This window comes from Falco rusticolus, chromosome 10 (genome assembly GCF_015220075.1).
Source record: "Falco rusticolus isolate bFalRus1 chromosome 10, bFalRus1.pri, whole genome shotgun sequence".
NCBI lineage: Eukaryota > Metazoa > Chordata > Aves > Falconiformes > Falconidae > Falco > Falco rusticolus.
Genome location: NC_051196.1, coordinates 31665860 through 31688761, shown reverse-complemented (window position 1 = coordinate 31688761; position 22902 = coordinate 31665860). Strand labels below are relative to the sequence as shown.

Below are 22902 nucleotides of genomic sequence, written 5' to 3'. Positions count from 1 at the left end.
CTGGGTGCTTGGGAAGTTCAGCGCCACCTTCAGCATCTCCCCACGCTCCTCGCTCAGCCTTGCTGGGCAGCTCATTTAGTCCTGTGGGCAGAAAAGACCTCAGGCTTCGCATATTTAGCAAATATATATATTTGTTATTATACAAATATATAACAAAAGCTGGGAGAAAATGATTCTCTTGCCCAAGATAAACACCTCTCCATTTTCTGGTGCTTCATAACCTACAAATACTAAACCCATAAAAGTTCTGCTGTTAGAGTTGAGACACAGAGGTTGCATCCACACAGTGTTGGTGAACGTGGAGAAGCTGAATCACAGAAGCCACATGTGGTTTTGAAAGGGTGGGTTCAGGATTTTGGGCCCCAGAAGACTGCCAAATTTTGAATTTTGAGTGATCATGGAGAAGCGATTCCCACCTCTGCACCCCTGCAGCTCAGCATGGAGTGGGCAGGAAGGTGCTCAGCAGCTCTGCAAAGCAGCCTGAGGGCTGCAAAGTGCTACTAGAGATGGAGTATGAGTCAGTCTGTTAAAAGCAGCAGTTACTGCTTGCTCAGAAAAACAAAGGAGGGAGAAGTTCTGTCAAAATTGCCTTCGCCTTTCCAGAGTCACAGCCTAGAAGCAAATTGCTTTTTGGGTTAATACCTTCAGAGATCAAACCTGAGCAAGAAGGCAGAAATATGCAAAATAGGCCTGAGTATGTGCTACATGCGCATAAAAATGAACTAGCTGGTGGTGTTCTAATGACCCCTGTAAGCAGGGAAGCATCCCTGTAAGGATGTAGCTCCTGCAGACCCCCACAAGGACCGGTTCCCAGACCTGGGCTGCATCACATTTTTTTTTTTACAAAGCCTCTGAAAACAAACATTGTCAGCCTTGCATGCCAAGGGGTTCCCTACCCTGCCCCACATCACCAGCAGCGCTGGCTCCGGGCTAGCTTCGGGTGCTTGGAGGTGATTCAGCCACAGCAGAAGGAACCCATCCCTTCCCCTCCCGCCAAGCCCAGCACCCATGGCATCACCTGCACACTCCGCGGCCAGTTGGAGTTCACAACTCTTGATGCCGCTGATAAGCTCTGCCACCGCTCCAGCATGCCCCGTCCACCAGGGATTCTGCCTGGGTGAGCAAAAAGCCAGAGGAGCAGGTGGGGGCATTGGCTTTCAGGGCAGCACAATGAAGAGGAAACCCAGAGAGTCCATCTTTTCCAAGTCTCCCACTTTCTAGTGTGGAAACTGATGGCTGTAAAAGGAAATTGCGGTTTGGGTAACCAAAGCCGAGCCTTTGCCAAAACCAGTGAGGCTTAAAGCTGTGCCGAGTGTGACAAAGGACACATCTTCCAATGGGCCTTTTGGGCACCGGCTGCATCACTTCTAACCTGAAACACCCACCCGAGTGCCCATCCCAAGGACAACACGCAGGGTGGGATATGCCTGGGGTAGGGACAGAAACAGGCAGTTCCCAAAAACACTTATCAGGGCAGATGAGATACATCCTGGAGGGGCATCCTGGGGGGATAACAGCAGTGATAACACGGAGGGGAGACAAAAGCACTGCATGCAATGTGATGAAAAAAGAAAACCCTGGCAGAATAATTAGTCTGTAGTTAGGGTTATTTTGAGATATCCGAATGTCACCCCCATAACACAGTAACAACAAGCACTTGGTACAGCACCGCACTGCATGCCTGCTGAGCACAGCAGCCTTTAGCTCGGCTCCCGCTCCTCTCCCACCCCGCACGCAGAGCCCCGACATGCGTCAGGAGACGCCAGGCTGCCCTCACTTGGCATCCAGGTCTGGGAGGCTCACAGTGTGACTGTGCCGTCACACTGAGAAGTGTGTCCTTTGCTTTTCCCAGCAGAAGTGCCCAGGCAATGACAGTATATCCACCACCACGGTGGCAAAACACTCCGAGTCCTTAGCACTGATGCAGATATCCAGGATCCCACTTGAGCTGGTGTTCATGAAGTTCTCCATCACTGAACTCCATCACTGTGCCCTGCCTAACTGGTTAGGGCATTAAAGTACAGAAGAACATCTAGCTGAAACTCACATCTCTGGTCCTTCTGTCACAGATTCTCCCCCAAAACCAGTCTCTCATCTACCCACCTTTGCGCCTCGGTGCTGCGCGGATCATGCCTTACCCACCAAGCATGGGGCACACGGAGCAATTTTTTCTCTCCCATGGTAAGAGGAAAAGGTGACTTGGCCCAGCCTAGCCGAGTCCTTGGCTACAGCCTGCTCCTTCCTGTAATTTGCAGACTTCCCACTTTATTGTCTCAACAGCCACAGCATATTTCCAACTAAGACAAGAGGAAGCTTTCAGCCTTTCAATTTGGCCATTTCAGTTTCTCATCCTATTTCAAAGGAAAGCCTCCTGTCCAAGCCATGGATCACCCCCGACTAGTCAAACAGCTGTGCTTCTGGTTTTTAAATCTCTTGGGAAATAAACTCACAGAATTGGCATCTCTCCCTTCTCAGATATGAAAGCATCTCCCCAGCTATTCCCGGCTAGGATGAGGAATTACAGAAGGTTTGCCTGGAACAATATATGAGTAAGAAACATGGGGAAACTTGGTACTTCTTTCCATCTTATGTTTGCATGTCAAAAACATCTCCTCTGGTGATTTCATTTCCTCAGTTGTTCATCTGCAAAGAAACCTGCAACTCCTTCTGCCCTGGTCCTTGGGAAGGGCTGTGAAGTGATGGAGGCAAACCTCTGACTCACTTGATTTCCTCAGCATTTCCTCAATGTGCCAGGACATCTCAAGCCCCACTGGAGCTGCTGGCTGAAATCACACATCCCAAGGCTTCTCTGAGCACACGAAGAGTGAACTGGTGCCAAAACCTCCTGTCACCATCAGTGATGTGCATAGAGTCCTGGAAATCAGGAGGCTGAGAAAGGTGCCTGGAGAGCTGGCTTCTGTATCAACAGCCCAGCTTTTAGCAGCCTTCTGGGATAACCAGTGTTGCTTCTTCCTCATTTCCACTCCTTTTCTTGAAGGCTGAAGGCCTGTTACAGCTAATCTGGAAACCTCCTGTTGCAAAACGCGAGGCACCAAGTTCAGAGTGAAACCCTGACACAATCTGCATTCAAAAGAGGCAGAACCAGGGAAACTCTCCCCATGAATTACAAACCTCTCCCCTTCTCTCTGCAGCTGTCACATATCTTCAAGTGGTTTTGACACATTCTGGGTCCTCCTTGAAAAAAAAAAACAAACAAACAACCCAAAAAACAAAAGGTGGTCTCTAAGAAAATCTGCTCAAAAGAACAAGAACAAGCTGTGGTACCAGCTCCCAATTCCTCTGACATCTCCTGGCCGTTGATTCAAGATAATTATCGGGTATCATTTCAGAAGCGATGGGATGCCTGGTCACCAGCTACTGATCCTGATAGTCCTGAATTGCCTCTGCCAGCCCGGCACAGGTGTCAGACACTGCAGGAGCACAGCTGTCCTGGAGGTTTATGAATTTGTGCTTCCAGCCCCAAGTCAGGAAACAGACGCTTCTCACCAGTACTGGGCACCAGTTCAGGGTAATGTGGCGCTGACGTCTCTTTACTGCTTCAAATCAGGCTCTGGAAACGTTTGCACTTAGGGAGCCGTTTGTGTATCACCTCTTACTTCGACAGTTAATCTTGTCTCTTTTCCCTACCTCTTCTTTTGGCACCAGCATCTCACAGCCAGGGCCCTGGAGCAGGCTGTCCTTACAGGAAAGACAAGGAAAACCCTGTCCAAAAGAGGCTTTCCCATCACCAACTGTCTTTGAGGAATTTCCTCATCTCTCCCATCCTTGTCTAAAAGATAAATGCCGTGGGCCAGAGCTGCCCTTGCTGGGTGACCATGCAGTGCTCGGCACGGTGGTGCTGCCTTCGGACGGGGCTTCTCCTGCACACAGCACCCTCAGATAAATGCTATCTCCACCGCTCCCCACCTGTGCCGGGCATAGCACGCTGGAGGCTCAGGCTGGACCCCCTCTGCAGTAATCAGAGATGCAGACTCACAGAGACCATCGTTACTGAATCAGTGCTGGGAGGTTCTATGGAAGTTGCTGATGGGATTAACCATCTGGGACATCTGCCGCTGGGCACCAGCGCTGCTGGCAGCACCCTGTGGGTGCACAGTGCCAGCTGGCCCTGTGCCACCAGCTCTACCTCAACGAGCGGTTCTGGTGACATGAAGAACCATTCCCTGTGGCCAGCCACAACTGCAGCTTCTGCAAAGCAAGAGATTTCAGCAGTCAAATCAAAGAAAAAGATCTCACCTTCTAGAATACTGCACATCAGCATATTTGGTTTTTTTTAATGTTTTCCTTCACTGAAATCATGTTTCGTTTGACACTTTTGACTGTGGTATAAATCACCAGCACCTCACATGCCAGGAGGGGGGTTCCCAGGGAGAGGTGTGCTCCAGGCGTTCATTGATGCTTCCTTCAGGTACGCTGCATGGCATGTGAGCAAGGGCATGCATCCAGAGCAGAGCCACGCGCAATGCTGTGACATAGCTTTCATTTGCTTTTATTTAAGTTCATTAATATTTCCTTTTCTAAAGTTTGGCACATATAATTGTTGGTTCTTCATTGCAATTACAGTGCAAACACTGTAGATAGGATAAATGCAATAAAAATGAAACTTGCTTTAAAATCAGGAAATAGTTCTGGAGAGAGGTTTTTGTTTGCTTGGTTGCCTGCTCTGGTAGATGGGGATTTGTGGCTATGGATGAGACCTTTCCTAAAGCACCGTCCCAGCTGAATAGTTTACACTTGCTGTCAGTATATTAAGGCAATTCATTCTTGCCTGCCAGCCAGCCATAAGCAGGAACTTACCATATATTTTATCTATTAAAGAAATCCACAAAACCACACCATGAAACCGCAAGGGAATCAGGGGCTTCAGGGCAGATCCCGTCCCATGTGTGTGTGTGTCTTTCTGTCCCCTGAGCTTATCGCACTGGTGGAGGAGAGATTAATCTGTTGGCCTTTCTCTCATGTAATTAACATTTTTCTCTAGATAATTAAGAAGTCTCAAACCTCAGCAAGCGCAAGGAAGAAAACAGGCACACAGCACTGCCTGACCTGCTCCTGTGTGCCCTGCCAGACCGGCAGCTCTGCAGGCAGCATGGGGTGGTCATTTCTGGGAAAAATGGCCTCAGGGTAACCTGATGGGGGACATGACTCCAGACGGAGCTACCCCGGCGCCAAGGCCAAGATAAGGGCTCGCTGCTGGGAGCAAAGTCCTCACTGCGACAGGAGCTGCAGGAAGAGGTGCCAGTTGCAGTTGCAAGTCCCCTCTCTTGCCCAGCCCTTTGGAACCCCCTCCAGTTCCCTGCTCCAGCTCCCTCAAAATCAACAACAACATTTCCACTGGTGGCAGCTGGAACAGATTTGAGTTACAATGACAAGCTGCTGACGGCAGGGTCAGGGCTGGCATCAGCAAAGGTGTAGGCTGGCACTAACGAGCAACAGCAAGGAAGTTTGGCAGCCATCAGTAACTGCTCCCCAGCCCCCGCAAGCACCCCAGCCCTGTCTTCGCCTGATTGCACACAAACATCTGACCCTGAACTTTCAGCTTCATGAACATCCAAACCTAGAAGCCAGATGTGATGAAATCCTTCCCTGCAGAAAGCAGCTAGAGACAGCAGACAAGCCACTGTGCTGCTGTAGGAGCAGCACTGCCCAGCAGTGATGTCCCCCCTGGAGGAGGGGGACATGCAGGACCTCCAGACCTAGTGCTGGGGCCTTGTGGGTGGAAGCAACGCCTGGCAAAGCCCTGCTCCCTCCCGCCTGTGGGACAGGCTGGGTGGAAACAGAGGCAACAAGAGCCACAACTGCCAAAGCAAAGGTGGGAGCATGGAGGGGCTCTGAGGGCTGAAAATCCCTTAGCAAATAATGAGGTTTGTAAATTAGTCCTACTTAATAAAAATATCTGAATAAATTAACAGTGCCTGCTGGTTAAGTCTGTTCAACATTTCTCAGTTGCACTGTTAAGCAAACCCTGGCAAGGCAGCCTACCTCTTGAGTGCATGGCATGCCTGTAATGGGTAGCATTTTCTGGTTTGTCATGCCTTTATCTTGCTAAGGAACAAGATGTCCCAGGAGATTAAAGCCATTTCCAGCAGCTCTGCCTCCCACCAGCCCCCCTGGCCAGGGAAGACACAGCTGATGTGCTGCACAAGCTGTTCCTGCTGAAGCAGGGACTGTTGGAGCATCCTCTGCTCCTCAGGCCCTCCCGTCCAACTTTTGTTCCTGGAGTCCTGCTGACACCCCCGGGGAGGTGAAAAAGCAAGTTAATGCAGGGATTAAGCTCCTTCCAGCCATGCTGGCAGGTCCCCTCTGCTCACCCCACACAGGCCACCCCAGGTCTCCCCACACACACACACTTCTTCAGGTTTTATTTCATACCTGCAGTTTCCCCATGACTCTCCTCACTGGTCCCTCAGGTTGGAAACCACTCGGAGTTCTTCCCCGAGTGTCCCACTCGGGTGTCACATCTGCCGCAGTTCCCTGGGCTTAGTTTCTCGCATGAAAAGCTGAGCTCTGGGTGAAGTGGCATAACAGCAAAGCACCAGGTTTCAACATGCCCTTTCTCCTCAAAACAGATTCATCACTTAACCACGTACATATGATACACACCTGTATTCAACGACATCACCTCAAGCCACAGTACTCTTGTGTAAACACCTTTTCACAGGCATTGATTTCTCAGTGACACTCAAGTATACCAGCCTTCAGCAGGCACATGTTCTAACACCAGTACAACTTCACGCTAAAATAACCATAAGGGCTATCAAAGTGACTTCTTCCTTCCTACATTTAAAAAAAAAAACCTTCTGACACTACTGAGATGACACTTCACAGCACAACACTTCCAGCATTTATTACCCTCCTTTCTAAGTAACAAACCTTGGAAAAGCCAGTTTTTCAGCTACACCCAGCCCTCACCTCCTCACCAGCACTTCACAAGGTCTTCATCTTCCAAACCCAGCTCCTTCCCTTTCTGATTCCTACACGGCTATTAAAGCTAAGAGCCCTACATGAGGGTCAGGAGGTGGAGGAGATGGACAGCACCTGGGTCACAATCCTCTGCCTCCTGTGGCAGATGTCCAAACCAGGGCAGGAGAATTAACCCCTAGACGCAGGCAACAAGGGCACTGCTGCCCATGGGTCCCTGTCAATGAACCTGCTGAGATACCCACCAAAGAGCTTTATAAAATCTTGTCCTTAGTCTCTTCTGCAAAATGGAAATGGGAGTACATCTCTGCTTCATGAAGGGTTTATGAAGAATGCGACTTTGGGGGCAGAGCAACAGTACCTCACAGTGATTATTATCCTTTCCAGCAGATGTAATTATGCTAATCAAGGCTTGTCTGATGCTGAATTTTATAGTATAGAAGTGCAAAGTTCCCAGGATTAGTCTTTAGCAGTTGAAATTTAGAGGGAGCTGAAGGAAACTCTATAAAAGATGGGGAGAACTGCTACGGACTGGGGTCAGGTTTTCCAAATAAATATGATTTTTTTGAGGCTGAAAAGGGGTGTTTCAGGAGCTGCCTCACACGCTGCTCAGCTGCCCTGGCTGGGAGTTGGGCAGTGCCCGTTTAAAAGATGCAACGGGACACTCAGGGTGGTATTTACCCTCTTAGTCCATCTCTGTGGTCTCATCTGCTCCGAACCCCCATCTGAACCCAGAGGGCCCATCTCTAAAGTAAAGCCCACCCCCATGCTTGTGCCCAGCACTTCACCATTTCAGCCTTCACTCCCTATGCCCCAATCTCCTTTGAAGACCACCCTCAGAAGGCAGAGAAAGGAGCTGGACCTTGCTCAGGGTGAGGGGGGGGACAGTACCTAAATGCTGCTGACCATAAAGAATTTTTTTTTTAAAGATTAATGTGCATCTCTTGCAAAAAGAAGATAAGTCTTCCCAAGGAAAATCTTTTTTTAAAGATGTGCTAGTTGGAAGGCAACATGCTGCTGGGATGATTTGCTGGCTGAAGGGGCTCCTCTGTTCTCTGTTTAACCCCTGGCTCCAGATAACTTTGGCTACTCAGTGGGCACATGGAAATGTGTTTGCTTTCCCCAAACAGAACAAACATTTTATGCAGAAACCCTTTGCCAAAGCCCCCTAGCAGCTGTAGAGGCAGAAAGGTGCTTGGATTAATCATTGGAATAGCGGGGAATCAAGAAACCTGGGGAGATTATTGCATCAGGGCTTTGTTAGATAGAGGTTTTTTTAAAAAAAAATAATCCAGACCTACTTTGTTTCAAGCACCTCAGAAGCCAAGAGAATTCGGTGCATCTGGCTGCAGCTGCCACTTCACTTCTATAATTTAATCTCATCGAGGTGCATTATGTCAAATAATTACCTTAATGAAGACTCTAATGGGGGAAGAGAGGAAAATAATAGAGATGCTTTGAAGAAATGAAGCTGCAAAGTTGCTTTGTTTTTAACCTGATTTCCACCACCACCCAAGCCCAGGCTGTGCATCTCATGGTTATATTGGTCTTGAATTTATTCCAGTGGGCTGAAATTACACTTTCATTGATGAATAAACTATCTTCTAAAGGCTAATATTTATCCAGTCTACCCAGGTTTCTGTGCATGAAACCGAAAAGAAAAACTCCCTGAAAATTAAATTAATCAAGTCAAATGTGTTTCCTTTCTTGCTGCCCAAAGGGATAACTTGAGGAAGAAAGGAAGCATGTACTTCTTCTAGCATGGATGTGGTGGGGGAGGTAAATGAGCTCTTCCCCCACCCTGAGTCCCACATATTTCCCCATTAGCCTTGCCTAATGATGCAGATATCCTCCAAGTCCCATGAACTATCTCCCACCACTCCTGGACCAGCTGACTCCAGACCTTCTAGATTAAAAAAAAAAAAAAAAGTAAATTATTTAGCCCATTTTCCTCAAATTAATGCAAAATGTGACATCTTTTTTTTTTTTTTTTTTTTATTTCTGTGTATTTTGGCAAGTATTTTTCCCCAGACTCCAAACACTTCTCTGACTGGAAAAATTAAATGTGTGATCCCATTGCAGAAGCCTGTGCCCAGCCACTGCCACAGGTCTGAGGCACCCCCTCTGTTTCCAAAAGCACCCTTAGTTTCTCACGCAGTTTTGCTCCTCCTTGTGCTTCCTGCACAGCTTCTTGTAGAGGTAAAGCACTCGCTTCTCCTCCCAGCTCTGGAAGAAGGAGGCTGCGATTTTTCTGCACAGACGATGTGCATAGGTTTCCAGGAATACGGTGGCATAGAGGATGCAGAAGAGCAGCCCCACGACGAGCAGCACAGAGAGGTTGGGAGGCATCGGAGGGGTGAGCTTGCAGTGGGCAGAGCTGAAGATCAGAGAATGGTGGTAGCTTTTTTCAAAGTCCTGATGTGGTAATTCTTCATCAGAATGTTGAAAAAGTTTCGTATGATAAGGCAGGATTGCTATTTTAGCCTGAAATAGAGAGAGTTAAAAGTTACGTGGAGTATGAACAAACCAACAGCAACTGGTTACTACAAAAACATCAGCCTAAGAGTATGTGATCACCATTACAGCTTGTGCATTAAAGACAAGGACATTGAAGTGCACATACACGTCAGGCTGGGTGAGAACAGCAGCATGTGTAGGTGCTGAGTACTTGGCACGGTTCAACCCAGTCCTACCCATCATTTGTATCTGCTGTTACAGAGAGCACAACAGGTATTCACTGTGTGAGATTTACAATGAAAGACATAATCCAGGCAGCAGTATTTGTGGCTGTGTATTTGAATATTAGAAGCTTTTTCTAAGCCCTGATTATTTTACTGTAAATTCATCACAGGCAGGTACCTGCACCCAAGAACCCCAGGGCTGGGGAGGGAGGCAGGCTGCACGGTAGCACAGGAAAGCTAAAAATCCAAAAAATCCAAACTCAAACTAGCCCAGATAAAGGATATTAAAACAGATGGAAACTGGAGAGGTTTGTGAAAGGGATTGCACAGGGTAACAGCAAAGCCAGTGAACAGAGCCTTCTCCTTAAATAACAAATAAGAGCCCGTGCAGCAAGATGAGGAAACATCCTGCTTCCCCCTTCCTCTTGTGCTGCACCCACTCTGCGGTGGGAGGTGGACACCCAGTCCCCCACCCTGCCTGGGGAAGGGACCTAGAGATACGGGGTGTCTGGCTGCCACGTGCTGGCAGTGTCAGTGCAGCGTGAGGCACTGTTTGCTCCACTCCTCGCTCCCAGGGGCTGTAATTTGGAGCGGGTATATGGTGCAATTTGATGCACTGGAAGGAGCAGCTGAGGTTGTGCCTCTACCTCCTCCCCCCCCCCAAGCCTATTGCTCATCCAGCTGGCTGCTGGGGAGACACCTAAGGATCATGTAAATAAGGCTACAAAGGCTGTGATCCCCACCATGACCTCCTGTGGTGTGACACACATTGGGGTCCCTGCACAGAGAAGGCCAGGGCACCCCAGTACTTACACTGTATTTGATGCTGAAAGTGACGGGCACTACAGAGAACTGAGCTGCCTTTCTCACCACGGTGTCTGCCATGCTGAAGGCAAAGTGGTCCATTGCCACCACCACCAGCATCACCATCAGGGCCACGGTGAGCAGCATGGCTTGCATGAGGCACAGCATCACTTCTTCCCGGGACAACTTCAGGCCTGTTGGTCGAATGAGGTTTTTGGATGAGTCCACCAGCAGATGAGCTGCATTTCTGTCCACAGCTAAACGCTCCAGCTCCTTGGTGATATAAAAATTGTCAAAGTGGAGTTTGGTGAGGTATTTTTTCAAATACCAGGTGGACCCAAAACAGAGATAGAACATGGAGAAGCCAGCAACCAGCTTGTTGCCTATTCTTATAGAGTCTTTGACCAGTACCTCAGCAGCCAAAAAGTCCCTCCCAATTTTCTCACCAGCAAGGTGCATTTGCTGATAGATCAAGGAGCTGTTCTTAAACAAAGAAAACTGAAAATGTCCATTCATAGGCCTATAAACATTAATTGAATGAAGGGTTCCTTGGATTGCATCCCCAAACTCCCAGGAAGCTGTCTGTAGCAGAGCAGTTGAGTTCAAAAGGCTCTCAGACGAATTCTTGCAGATGCACTCAATGACCTGCAGTATGGTTTTAATATTCCTTATGATGTTGGGTGTTACATTAACCGCTACTATCATGATGCAGGTTGACAAGAGAAGTTTCCGGCCCTGTTTGGTACCCAACGTAGGCATGATCATACTGAAGACACAACGGGCAGGGTGCACCAAGAAAAGGGTCAGCAGAAGGAGCAGACTGAAGGAGATGGCCGTTGCAATGGAGAGATGCCAGGAGTACTCCAGGGAGGCAAACATCCAGTTGTAGAAGAGGCCCCCTATCACTGCTGTAATGCAGGAACACTGCAGAAACAAGGTCCACAGCTCTTTGCTGTTTGCTGGGACAGGCTTGGAGTAAATCCACCATAGGTCTGCCGTGGTCCTGCGCACCTCTGGGAGCAGACAGTTCTCACAGTAGACACGGGCTCTTATCCTGTGAAAAGAACAAGCACCCAGGTGTTAGCGGAGGAAGCAGAGAAATGCACTAATTAGGGGGCTTTCTCCAGGTGAGCACTCACGAGTTTTTACAGTGCCCTTCTCTGAGCACCTCTGGTCTCACTCTGCTTCTCTGCTAACCTGACCTCTTCCCTGGAAGCATGCAGGACAGGGAAGTTCAAGGCATTTCTTGAAAGGTCAAATGCCAAGTACAACGTGACTGCTCCTCCTCTAACACAAGCACACGAAAGCACTGTTATTCTATAGCCACTGTTTTATTATAAAAAAATCATAACAAAGTCATTCGGAGGCGTCAACTCCTTGGCAGTAGCTAAAAGCAGCTTTAGTGGCTATTTAGAGGATGCTGGAGGAAGAGGAGGCTCCTGGCTGCTGTGGAAATCATTAGACCAGCTCTGTAATTACAAGGTGTTCAGTGGGTAAGAGGCAGTTGAGTGGGAGTTTCTGATCTCCCTGCCTCTTAGGAGGAGACCAAACCAAAATCTGCAGGTTTAAGGGTGACAAACACAGAACTGATCATAGAAAACAGTGTCATGCTGAAACTCCAGTGCCAGAGGAAATCTCCAAGGATAAGAATTTGGCTACTGTGGACAGGATGAAATGTCCCATAAAGCTATTTAAATGTCTAATGGAAACAAACATTTGGGAAGGAAGATAATTTCTCAGGCTTCACATCTGGAGCCACTCTCCAGAGACCAGAAAACCTGGTGGGGGGAAGTTGCCTCTCCCCAGGGTTAAACCCAGCCAGGCAATCCCTGTCTCCCCCCACCCGATAGCAGCCTCAGTTATCCTTTGAGGGAGGATTTTGGCTAGCAAAGAGGTTTTTCAGTGGAAAAAGGCCATTCAACAGCTATCAAGACAGAGGAAAGGAGAGGGGTTAAAGCAGCCACTACATACCCAGTGGCAGAGAGGTGTCTCAGTCTTGCTCGAAAACTGTCCATGCTCTAGTGCTGTATTGCTCCGAGAAAGGATCCTGGATGCAGCTGTGGGGAGGTGCAGGATAGGAAACCAAGGCAGCTGGCACTAGAGAGCCAGGACTAAAAAAAAAAAAAAAATGCTTTAAGGCAATCCAGATCAACAGTGCTGTCAATTCTTGAAGTGTGTGGACAAACCTGGTGTGTGAAGCCTGGGAAATAACACCACAAAAGGACAGAGTCAGGATGCACAGCACTGCTCAGGCTTTACACCTCTTCTGGTCTTACTGTTGCAGAGAAGGCTTATTTTCATGACACAGCTGAAAAAAAAATGAGTCAGTGACATATGGACTGACAAAGATGGAGCAAGCATCACATGGAACATAGGGTGTCACAACCCCTTGTGGGGATATCAGCTGTCTCGTCCCAGCTGACTTCTCCCACTTCCCATCACTGAGCTGCAAGGTTGGGATTTCTCTCAGAGGGAAGGGGACCTTTTCCTCTTCCAGACATCAGTCCTGGCACAAAGGGCATGGCAGGGTCCAGCAAACCACATGCTGACAATCGTCCATCTGTTCTGGCAGACTGCTGCTCCCTGCTGAAACTGTGAGCTGACATGCAGGGTTCACAAAGTGTTTAAAGGCTCATGTCATAGTCCTAGCCAAGGAAGGGTAAAGCTTCAAACTTGAACCCTTCGCAATTCCCTATGGCCAGCAAATTCACTGGAGATAAAACCCTGCCAAGGCAGGATTCCCAAACTGCTGAGAAGCTCCCAGATGTACAGGCCAGGATGTATGGTCCCCATGGGACCAACTCGCCTGACCCCTGGGATGTGCAGGGCACGGTGCTCCAGCCACCACACCTGCTCACCAGGAGACAAGGACCAGCCTGTGGTGTTTGCGGCTCAGTTATGTTTCTGTACAAGAGGGTTCTCCCTCCTCTGTTCAGTTGGCAAACAAGAAACTCGTACACGCACTGCCTAGCCCTCGCATGGAACCTGCGGGTCACAGGAGCCTTCCCTGGCTCCCACCAAACCCGCCCCTTTGCCAGACACCCTCATACTAAGCCACCGCTTGTGGGCAAAGGTGACACAGCTCTCCCAGCCACCGCTGAGCCCATTCCTCACAGGGACCCGCTGTCCCTGCCGAGCTGAGCCAAGCCCTCCGCCGGCTGGGAACCGCTGGGCCCCCGGGATGTTCTCATGCTCCCCTGGGCGGGAGAGGGCGAAGGGCTGGAGGTCATCCCTGTCCCGGCTGCCCCTGGGACGCAGCACGTGGGGCTCTGCTCTCCGCCAGCTTCCCCGGGGGACACAGCCAGACCCATGGCAGCAGCAGCTGCTGGAGGACAAGCCATGATGAGCAAACCTCTTCCCACCCCCTCAGCCCTTCCTGCAGGTACCTGCCAAGGGCCTTTCTGCCCTTGCTCCACTCCACGGCTCTGCTTTATAGTTATTTTTCTTTTTCTTGTGTGGCCAGTAGAGCAAAGCTTTCCTCCTGTTGTCCTGGAGCACAGATGCTGAATGAGAAACTCTGGCTCCAGTCGGGAAGAGGCACCAACCAGGCAGGCGTCACAGAAAGTGCTATTTGTCCAGAGCATCCATAGCAATTGCTTGCACAGGCCATGAATTAGGTCTGGCATTCAATGTGCAGACTATAAAGGACCACCCTAAAAGGCTCATAGCTGTACCCTGCAAAGCTCATCACATTCTTCTTCTTTCTCACTGTACTTCAGAGCTAACTGATATTAGCATCAGCCCCTGGGACCCTAAGCAAGGCTAAGCGGGTAGCTTTCTGGGGCAGAAAAAAACCCATAAAATTACAATAGACTATAAAACCAAAAAAACCTTCATGTCCACAACATTGAGATAAGTGTGTTCTGAGTCTGCTACACCGTCTTGTGAAGGGGAACTGAAGTTCATGCAGAATCTGTGCTTGCCCAGTAACTCCAGGCAAGACCAAGGAACACTTGCAAAGCCAAACCTAGGCACTGCCTCTGGCTCAGCTCAGGACTGATCGCAGGCTGCACTTTGTGGGGCAGAGGGAGTGCCTACACCTAAGATATCTTCGATTTTATACCCCGAACTGCTAATCTGTAAATGAGCTAAACCCACCAACACCTAGCATTCACCAGGACACAGTGAACAAGCTTGCTTTGTCAAAAAAAACCACAAAAACAAACCAAAAAACCACCTCGATGAAGAGCGTGTGCTAATAGCGGCACCGGGAGCAGGCACCGCGCAGCTCAGCGAGGCAGCTGTGACATCTTGCGGCCACTTTCTGCTAAAGTACCTCAAGGTCTGTGCTCGCTCCAGCTCAGGAACTAAAGAAGCCTCTGGGTGGGAAAGTCTTACGGAAAAGTGAGGAAGTGAAGGAGAAACGGGTGGCTGGCGAGCCGGTGCTGGGGATGCGTGTGCTGCATCCCCCTGGGATGCTCCGAGGTGCCTTTTCCCACCCTGTGTCACTAGGAGCTTGTGGCCCAGCTCCCCGGTGCTATAAAAGGGGGTTTGCTGTCTTGACAAGCTCCAGCCTCTGTAGAGCTCAAGCTCCAAAATTCCCTAAGATCTCTGCTTTAGACTTTTCAGCACTACAGCAGTAGAAAAAGAGACTCGCATACCTACAACCAGCTTGCTGTAAGACAACAGGTTTCATTTGTGTTGTAGCCACACAGCATAGCCTGGCTTTGCCCTGGTTAGGGATGATGCCTGAGCTCGTACCCACCAGGACAGAGATTTTAAATCCCTTTCTGCTTTGCAGACTGCAGAGCTCACGGAGAGGGTCTCAGGGTGGTCCGAACAGGAGTTGCTTGCCAAGACACCTGCACGTTCAACCTGTAGCACTAGTGTAACCCCATGGTGGTGTCGATGATGGGAGGGGGTGCAAGGTACAGGAGCAGCTGTATCACAGGTAGAAGCAGGGGGTACATGAACTAAACAACTTGAGAAAATTACTAGGGTAAAGAAGATGAATGGAGGGCTAAAAATAGGATGATTTATCTCCACAGCAATATCATCTGCACCTGTTGATCTTGTTATTTTGCCAATTCAAGAAATTGAGGGTACGGGAAAGATTAGCCCATTAGTGGTGATTCTTTGCTTGTTAAAATCACATGCAAATGAACAACTTATGGTGATACAGAGCCAGGTCATGCCTTCTTATGTTTCTACTGCAGAAACAGAAAAATCCCAGCAATATCCTTCCAGTGACTGATGAGGGATAAATGTGGTAAGGGAACCAAGGCTATCTAACCTGCAATAGCTGAATTTCCCGTATCGTGCCGGGCTTTCATTTGTTCCTGGAATCTCTCCCTTTGGCTCCTGAGCTCCCAGCATCGCTGCCAGGTACAATTCGGCTGAGCACAGCCCCAGAACCACTCACCGCTGCAAAGACCCATACAGCTGCTCCTCTGTGTGAACTGTTTGTAAAGCAACCAGAATGCTTCTGGGATAAAAGATGCTACAAAACGCTTTTCCTACTGTAAATAAACCAGAATTATTTTCCTCCAAGTGTCTCAGGAGAACATGTGGATGTTGGTCCAGGATCGGATGGGGAACATCAAAGGAGTAAAGCAGAAATATTCTGGATGTTGAGTTTCAATGCGTGAGTGGCATTTCCTGTTAATTAAAATTCACAAGCAGGCTGCTAATGTGAATGGCTTTTGTGATGGTTGTGGTATTTTTACATTCCTAGAGAAACGGTGCATAGGCGGGCAAAGTTGCTTTAAAATAACACAAAGTCACAGAAAGTTAGTACAGCACTTGAAATGCCCTTTCCTGGGAATTTTTCTATCTTTGTTCACATCACAGACCCTTAACGGGGCTGACTTACCATTAAAAGCTGCTTTTGGTAAATTTCAGTACTAGCAGCAGCAAATGGAATCAGAAATTATTCACGCAGCCCGGTTCACCCTTGAGCCCCAGAAATACTAAATCTTAAAACCTCTGTTAAAAAAAGAATAAAATAATTAAAAATCAAGCATGCAAGACTAGTCCTGCTCTCACAGATGCCTGGATATGAGAAAGCAGAATTAGGTAATGCTGTCATCCACATGCCTTAAATCAGATCCCCTAGGGAGTCCTGGGAAGCACAGAGGCTGTTGATGGAGCTGGCAGAAGCCAAGTCTTTGACTAAACTAGAGGTTTAGGATCCAGGTGCTCCTCACACCTTTCCCAGGTCTGTCGAGGGCTGGCCATGTGACTTTGCCTAAGTCCCTGGTCCCCCCTCTGCCTTGGTTTCTCTAATGGGCACGGAGGTAACATACCTTCCCTGGCTGCATTTGGGAAATACCTTCTGATCGCTGGACAGACAGTGCTGCAGTCATGCTAGGATGCTGGGAATGATTTTTGGAGACTTCCACACAAACTCTGTGGTCTCAGTTCTGCTTTCATGCCCAAGTAAAACTGTGCCCCTGGGTTCAACTAGGGTGCGCCAAGCCAGAGCTGAGACTGTGAGTAAATCTGCAACCCCTACGTCTGCAGCGGAGCTGGACTGGATGTTACCTTTCAAGCCTCAAAATTAGACAATCCAAAGGCCCTCGCTGCCTGCTCTCCGGGCTGCAGGGACAGAGGAGGCTCTGTTCCAGTGACCGACCCCGCTCCCCAGCAGCAGCAGCATCTCTAGCCGTGGCAGGGCAGCGGGACAGCAGGGCTCCTTGCCGCGACACCCAGCCACACAGGGCACTGCCCGTTCCCTGGCCCCGGGACAGCGATGCTGGGCTGTTCGCAGGACAGCTGGCTGGGAAAGGGAACTGCAGGGAGCAATTTTCCCTTCCCCATTCAGCCCATCTCTGTTAAGGCATGATGAGGAGCGCTGATGCAGAACAACAGCGAGCAAACCCAGCACACAGCCAGCATGGAGCTGCCCTGGAGGAGTGGGATGGTGGTACGGGCTATCCCCAGCAAAGGCAGCTGCCAGGGCTGCATCTCTTCAGCAGAGCAGCCCTGAGATGCTGGGCTAGGAGCTTTTCCATTGCTCCACTGCCTAACACGGCTCCAATGTAGGGCTCCATTGTGTTCAGACAAGGAGGGAGACCTCACTGCCCTCCTGCTCTTCCTGGGGAACCACTGCCCAAATCAGGGGTGAAGCTAGGGGAGGGGAAGGCTCGGGCTTTGCCTTTTCTCCCCTCAAGCTACAGAGCAAACAGGACGATGTGATGTGCTAGCAAACGTGCTTTATTGTAGTTTTCCATAATCATTAAGGATTTCATCGAACTTAAAGATTTTGTTGAACATTAAGGAATTTTTTGAACTTTACTGATCAAAGTTCCACATTCAGTGGGTTTTGGCAATTTCGGATGAACCCCCATGAGTCCCCACCTACCATGTGACCCTTGGGTAATCCCTCGAAGCAGCAGCTGTGGCTGGGCAGCATCGCCCTGCCAGCCCTCCCACCTGGCCCTGGGGTTTCTCAGCAACACAGGAGCAGGGGGATGTGCTGGATCCCTACCCCAGGCCAGTCCACCTTGCCAGCTCCACCAGTTTACATCGCCAGAGAAATCTGACCCAGCACCGGGATCCAGTCACTCACCTTCCCTAAACCAAGAATCAGGTCCTTTACCATTCAATCCATCTATTTCAGTGACTGATCTTTTACATTAAATATTTTAGATTCTTACAGAAAATAAAAAAAAAAAAATCAAATAAAATGGTGATTAAAATCACAGTCAATTCGCAATGCTTTCATTGAAAGTACCCAAGCAATCTGATTTTGAAAGATGGTAAGAATCAAAGCCTATTTTTCAGAGACGTCAATAATATTCCAATGCAACTTGTCCACTGACCTGTGACTCAGTGGGTCATTCATGAGTGAGTCAGTCTCACAAACCTAAGACTGGCCACATTCACCAACGGTGAAATGCCACCGATGTCCAAAATTACATTAGGAAAATAACTTGGTCCCAAACCCCCAGCTGTGTACTCAGTGCAAAGAACCAGGCAGCAATTACTGTCCCAGGTTTTCAAAACATTGAACATGTTTGGAAACAAACTGTTTTCTTCCTGTTTCCAAAGCATGGAGTAATGCACTGAGTCCTAACAACACATCTCCTGAATCATCCCTTCACACACAAACATGAAGAAATAGTCTTCAGCCTCCATGACAGAATTACTCCTGAGATGGTAACGAGACCACATCCTTCACACCCTGCCAGAGGCACGCAGCCACGCCGCCTTCCCCCCACGCCAGACTCTGATACACTCACTCATATTGGGTTGCACATAAATAATCCAGTTGCTTCCACCCTGTTCCCAGGGCTACTCCCCAAAACGAGGTAGGGTATCAGAAGCTAGAGCAGCAAAGCTCGCTAGCTTTCACAGGGGAAAACGCATCCACCTAAAGATGCTCAACGCTTAAAGGGTTGTCCAGTTAACAACAACCTATGGCAGATGGACTCTGGGAGAGTCTGATCGGTACCTGTGGAAGGTGGGGAAAGATCTTCAGAGAAAATAACAAATGGATGTTGTGACACTGACCAGTATTTCTAAAAAAAAATTAAACCAGAGGGTCCCACACAGTGCGAACAACCACATGGCCTTCCTCCTGCACATACTCTGATGATTCCAGTGCCCAAGTCCTAAGTGAGTGAGTCCTTCCCCGGGGGTGGCTTTGTTCATATTTTATTTAGTGCACTTAAAGTGACATTTTCTACAGCTGGCAAGAGTGAGGTGGCATTTTCTGCATGGATGTTGGCCCATGCAGGGAAGGTCCCCAGCTGGAAGATGCTCTTGGCCCATGTGTTCATAGCCAAGCTAAGAAGTAGAACTCCCATAAGATTCATGAGCAACCCAGTTCTTGCCTACAAAAGAAATACAAAGACAACAGTTGAGTTTAGACTGGACTTCCACAGCATGTGAAGCATGAAGTTATTTGAATATAAACATTACAAAAACGGAAGACTTAATTGCCATTAATATTAGCAACATCTTAAGCAGACTTTCTTAAGGCACAAAGGCCATTCTGCAGATGCTTACCAAGCTTTGATCCACCAAAAACATTAACATCTGTTTAGCCTCAGGAATGTGAGCAGGAACTGGGACTGAGCCTAATTATACTCATAAGCTTTGTTACACTGAGCTGGGGAACGTTTTCTGCATCCAGAAACGTATGAAAGTTGAGCTGCTGACACTAGCAGGAACAGGGGCAGGGTCTGGGAGCTGCTGAGCACATTCAAGACCATCTTTGTCACCATTTGGAACCACGGCAGCTCCAAATTTCACAAGATGAGACTTCATACAGGCTCCTTCCATACCCCTGTGCCTTCAAACACTGCTGAGAACAGTATCAGACTTCTGTCTTTACTATATATTGAACCAGTAACGATCTGGAAAACTCCTTTTCTAAACACTCCGCTCAGGCTGATTCTTTTCAGCATTTTCTGTATCTAAAAGAACTTACCATATCTTTGACCATCAAGTGTCCAGAAGAAAATGCAATTGAGTTAGGAGGTGTAGAGACTGGCAGCATGAACGCATAAGAGCATCCTATAGTTCCTGGTATCATTAAATAGAGGGGATTTACTTTCAGACGAATGGCCTTGAAAAACAGAAAAGAAGAGAAAATGCATCTTGGGGATTCAGTCATAGGCAGATAGATCAAAGGACGCAAACAGCTGGTGCACCGTGCAGAGCCCTATCCCACACCCTGTGAGAAATGATCACGTATCTCGCCAACAACATCTGAGGGATTATTATCCTTCAGTGTCCACATTACGCTACAGGCACTTGCTTTGTTGCTCCCAAGCGTCAGAGCCCAGGGGCAGGAGAACTGCACGGTGCCGGTCACAGCACAGGCACGACACGCGTCTGCCCATCCAAGGGGCAGGGTGAGGAGGGACCAGAGGAGCACTGGTCTTGCCATGGGACAACCTTACCAGCTCTGCCAGGACAGGCAGAAAGATGATAATAGTGGCTGTGTTGCTGGCAAACTCTGTGAATAAGGCGATGACGATCGTGATGAGGATGACAGCCACAGGCGGTGGTACACCCTCCAAGGGATGCAGACGGCCTCCTATCCAAACAGACAAACCAGACTCCTGCAGAAGGGGAGAGCAAGCAAGCAAGCTGGAGAGAGGAGCTCCTGCATCCCTGCAGGTGAATTGATCCTCTCCTAGAACTAGAAACTATATATGTCCTTCCCCGACCTACACCAGCACCTATGTGCAGCATCCCCAGGGTATTTAGCAGCAAGCTGTTTGAAAGGAGTTGCAAGATCTCTTAACCTCCTTAGCTACCTGTTGCGCATTGCTGTCACTTGGAGCTGAGAAACATGTCCTTCGAGTGTTGTGACGCCGCAGATGCAAATCGCCCAGAGCCAAATGAGAACCCCAGGTGACACTCTAACAAAACCCAGGTCTGTCGGGCAGGCTGGCTGCAAGGCGGCACCTGCGGCAGGTCTCACCTCACAGCCCTTTGCCATGGCAAAGCCCCCTCCAAGCAGCAGGATGATGTTCCAGGGCACCGTCTCTTGGGCTTTCCTCCAAGTCAGCAAGGGCTGCGTCTCAGTGTTTGGTGCTAGAAAAAAAGAAACCCTCACATCAAACACCCCCTTGCACATCAGTCATCATCTGACAGTATGATATCATCAGCCTGACATCAGTGCCAAAGCTCACTAAGCATGAGTTGCTGATAAAGCATACATATGGAGTCTCTCAAGCCAGACAATTAGAAGATCATTTAACTTAATATCAGATCTTAAAAAAAAGGAAAAGAAAATAAATTCTAGCACTTAACATTTTCTTTGAGGCCTTCTTGAGGGAACATTTAATATCAGGTTAATTTTCTCTCTGTAACAGACATAAGCATTGTCTTCAACAGATAGGAGCCCATGGAAGGAGGAAATGTCCTACCATTGGAATTATGAAGACGTTATTAATTTTACACTTGCTGTTCAATAGCTGTTGAGTTTTATAGCCAAGAGCTCATCTCCCCTAAAGGCCATCTCTTAACACCTGATGAAGTGAGCTCTGTCATATCGAAGGATGCACTAATGGGACTGTTAATTTTCTGTTGAATGAGGGCACATACATTTTATCCAGAGGAGGCCTGATTAAACATCTTCCTGTGCACGGACAACACGGCAAATGTGCATGACTCAGAGCAGCCAGTATTTTGTTCCCATAGACACCCAGGCCACTCGTGGATGGGGCAGCATCAGCTGCATCTCCACATGTGGCTTATGAATTAAAATTTGTAACTAATTGCTACTCAGGAGGACAGACCCAAGAGTTCAAAAGAGCTCTTGGTACCAAAGCTTGCTCGAGAGTTTGGGTTTTAGGAGTTTAAATTCTAAATCATTCTAGAAACTATTTCTTGGTACGAGCAACTCACACAGCTCTGCCCTCTCAGGGGTTCATGCTGCCCCCTGAGGGACAGGAGCTGTTTGGGGGTCAGCAACCAAACCCCTGTTTCACATGAGGTCTGCTACAGTAAATCAACAGTGACTTCAGTTCGCTTCAGCCCACCACGGCATCATCTCCAGCAGCGATGTGAGCAGCTGAGCCATTCCTGCAATGGGCAGCAGGGCAGCGAGGGCTGAACCTCCCCCGGCCCTTCAGAAACAAAGCCTCCACAGCATCACACTGCACCTCCAAGCCACGCTGCTCCGGCTGCGGGATGGTGTGGGTCCAAGCCGGGACAGTCCTGGCTCCCGCTCCCTGCCTGCCCTGCCAGAGCGCAGCAAGGGCACAGCTCCTGCCCGAGGGTCTCCTACTCACCTTTCAAGTCAAACCACCACCTGAAGGAAGGTTTTTGGGAAGGAAAGAAGAACAGTATAATCACAATGGTGATTCCTGTAACCGCATCCGAGATAAACCTGTCCAAAAGTAGCAGAAACACTTGTAAGAAGCACAAGCCTGTAGAATTATGGAGTTTATGAGAACAGGGATTTACCAAAGAAGATTACATTTCAACAATGCTTGTTGTTCACAGTTCTTTTCTTTTTAATTCCCTGTCAAGCTACATTTCTACAATGGGCTGTGAACCCCCTAGAAAAGCTGCCCTAGAAATGTAAAAACCAAGATCTAAACCCCACCACACTGATGCTCTGGCTGTTCTGACTGCAGAGTCATGGTCAGTCCATGAAGGGTGGTGAGGACAAGTTTCCTCAGGTTACTGCAGGGAGGAAGCAAGGCAGAGCCCAGACTATCCTATTTATATGACCTCTTAGCCAAATTCTCAGACTCTAAGGTGAAAAGCAAACTCCACCCAGCAAAGAGCTCAAGCATGTGATTGTAAGGAGCTGTTAACCGATGAGGAAAAAGTCCATAACTACTTTGTTGTATTAAGGAATAATTTATTAAGCTAGGGCTTTACTTTAAAAAAAATTATGAAGGTCTCTTCTGTTGAGAAATAACGACATCCTCTCTGAGCTTTAGCATTCCCCAACTGCTATATCCACTAGTCTTCCCAAGGTATGAATGTCACAGGAGAGACAAACTTGCCAAACAGGCAGGATAGCACTTGGGGTCAGCTTCTGCCACCTCTCTTCAGTCTCCAG

At 48.6% G+C, this 22902-nt stretch overlaps 2 protein-coding genes across 2 annotated transcripts in view; both read right to left on the bottom strand.

The window, feature by feature from the left end:
- Positions 1-8975: 8975 nt before the first annotated feature.
- Positions 8976-12442, bottom strand: LOC119155046 (osteoclast stimulatory transmembrane protein). The gene is made up of 3 exons (XM_037403197.1): positions 12399-12442; positions 10437-11481; positions 8976-9426 (listed from the first exon to the last, which is right to left on the bottom strand). Exons 1-3 carry the CDS (start codon positions 12440-12442, stop codon positions 9085-9087), a joined length of 1431 nt encoding a protein of 476 aa, XP_037259094.1. The 3' UTR covers positions 8976-9084.
- A 5122-nt stretch (positions 12443-17564) lies between these two features.
- The window catches only part of SLC13A3 (solute carrier family 13 member 3), a 28401-nt gene continuing 23063 nt past the window's right edge, over positions 17565-22902 (bottom strand). Inside the window, exons 9-13 of the mRNA XM_037402546.1 lie at positions 22121-22218; positions 20806-20918; positions 20279-20440; positions 19804-19941; positions 17565-19204 (exon numbers count right to left, since the gene is read on the bottom strand). Coding sequence (XP_037258443.1) covers positions 19019-19204; positions 19804-19941; positions 20279-20440; positions 20806-20918; positions 22121-22218 — 697 coding nt within the window. The 3' untranslated portion in view covers positions 17565-19018. The remainder of the gene's footprint in view (positions 19205-19803; positions 19942-20278; positions 20441-20805; positions 20919-22120; positions 22219-22902) is intronic.

Coding starts and splice junctions, on each gene's coding strand:
- LOC119155046 (XM_037403197.1), bottom strand. CDS start 12,442: ATGGACAGTTTTCGAGCAAGACTGAGACACCTCTCTGCCACTGG. Junction 11,482..12,398: donor AGACACCTCTCTGCCACTGG/GTATGTAGTGGC, acceptor TTCTTTTCACAG/GATAAGAGCCCGTGTCTACT. Junction 9,427..10,436: donor CTTTCAGCATCAAATACAGT/GTAAGTACTGGG, acceptor TCTCTATTTCAG/GCTAAAATAGCAATCCTGCC.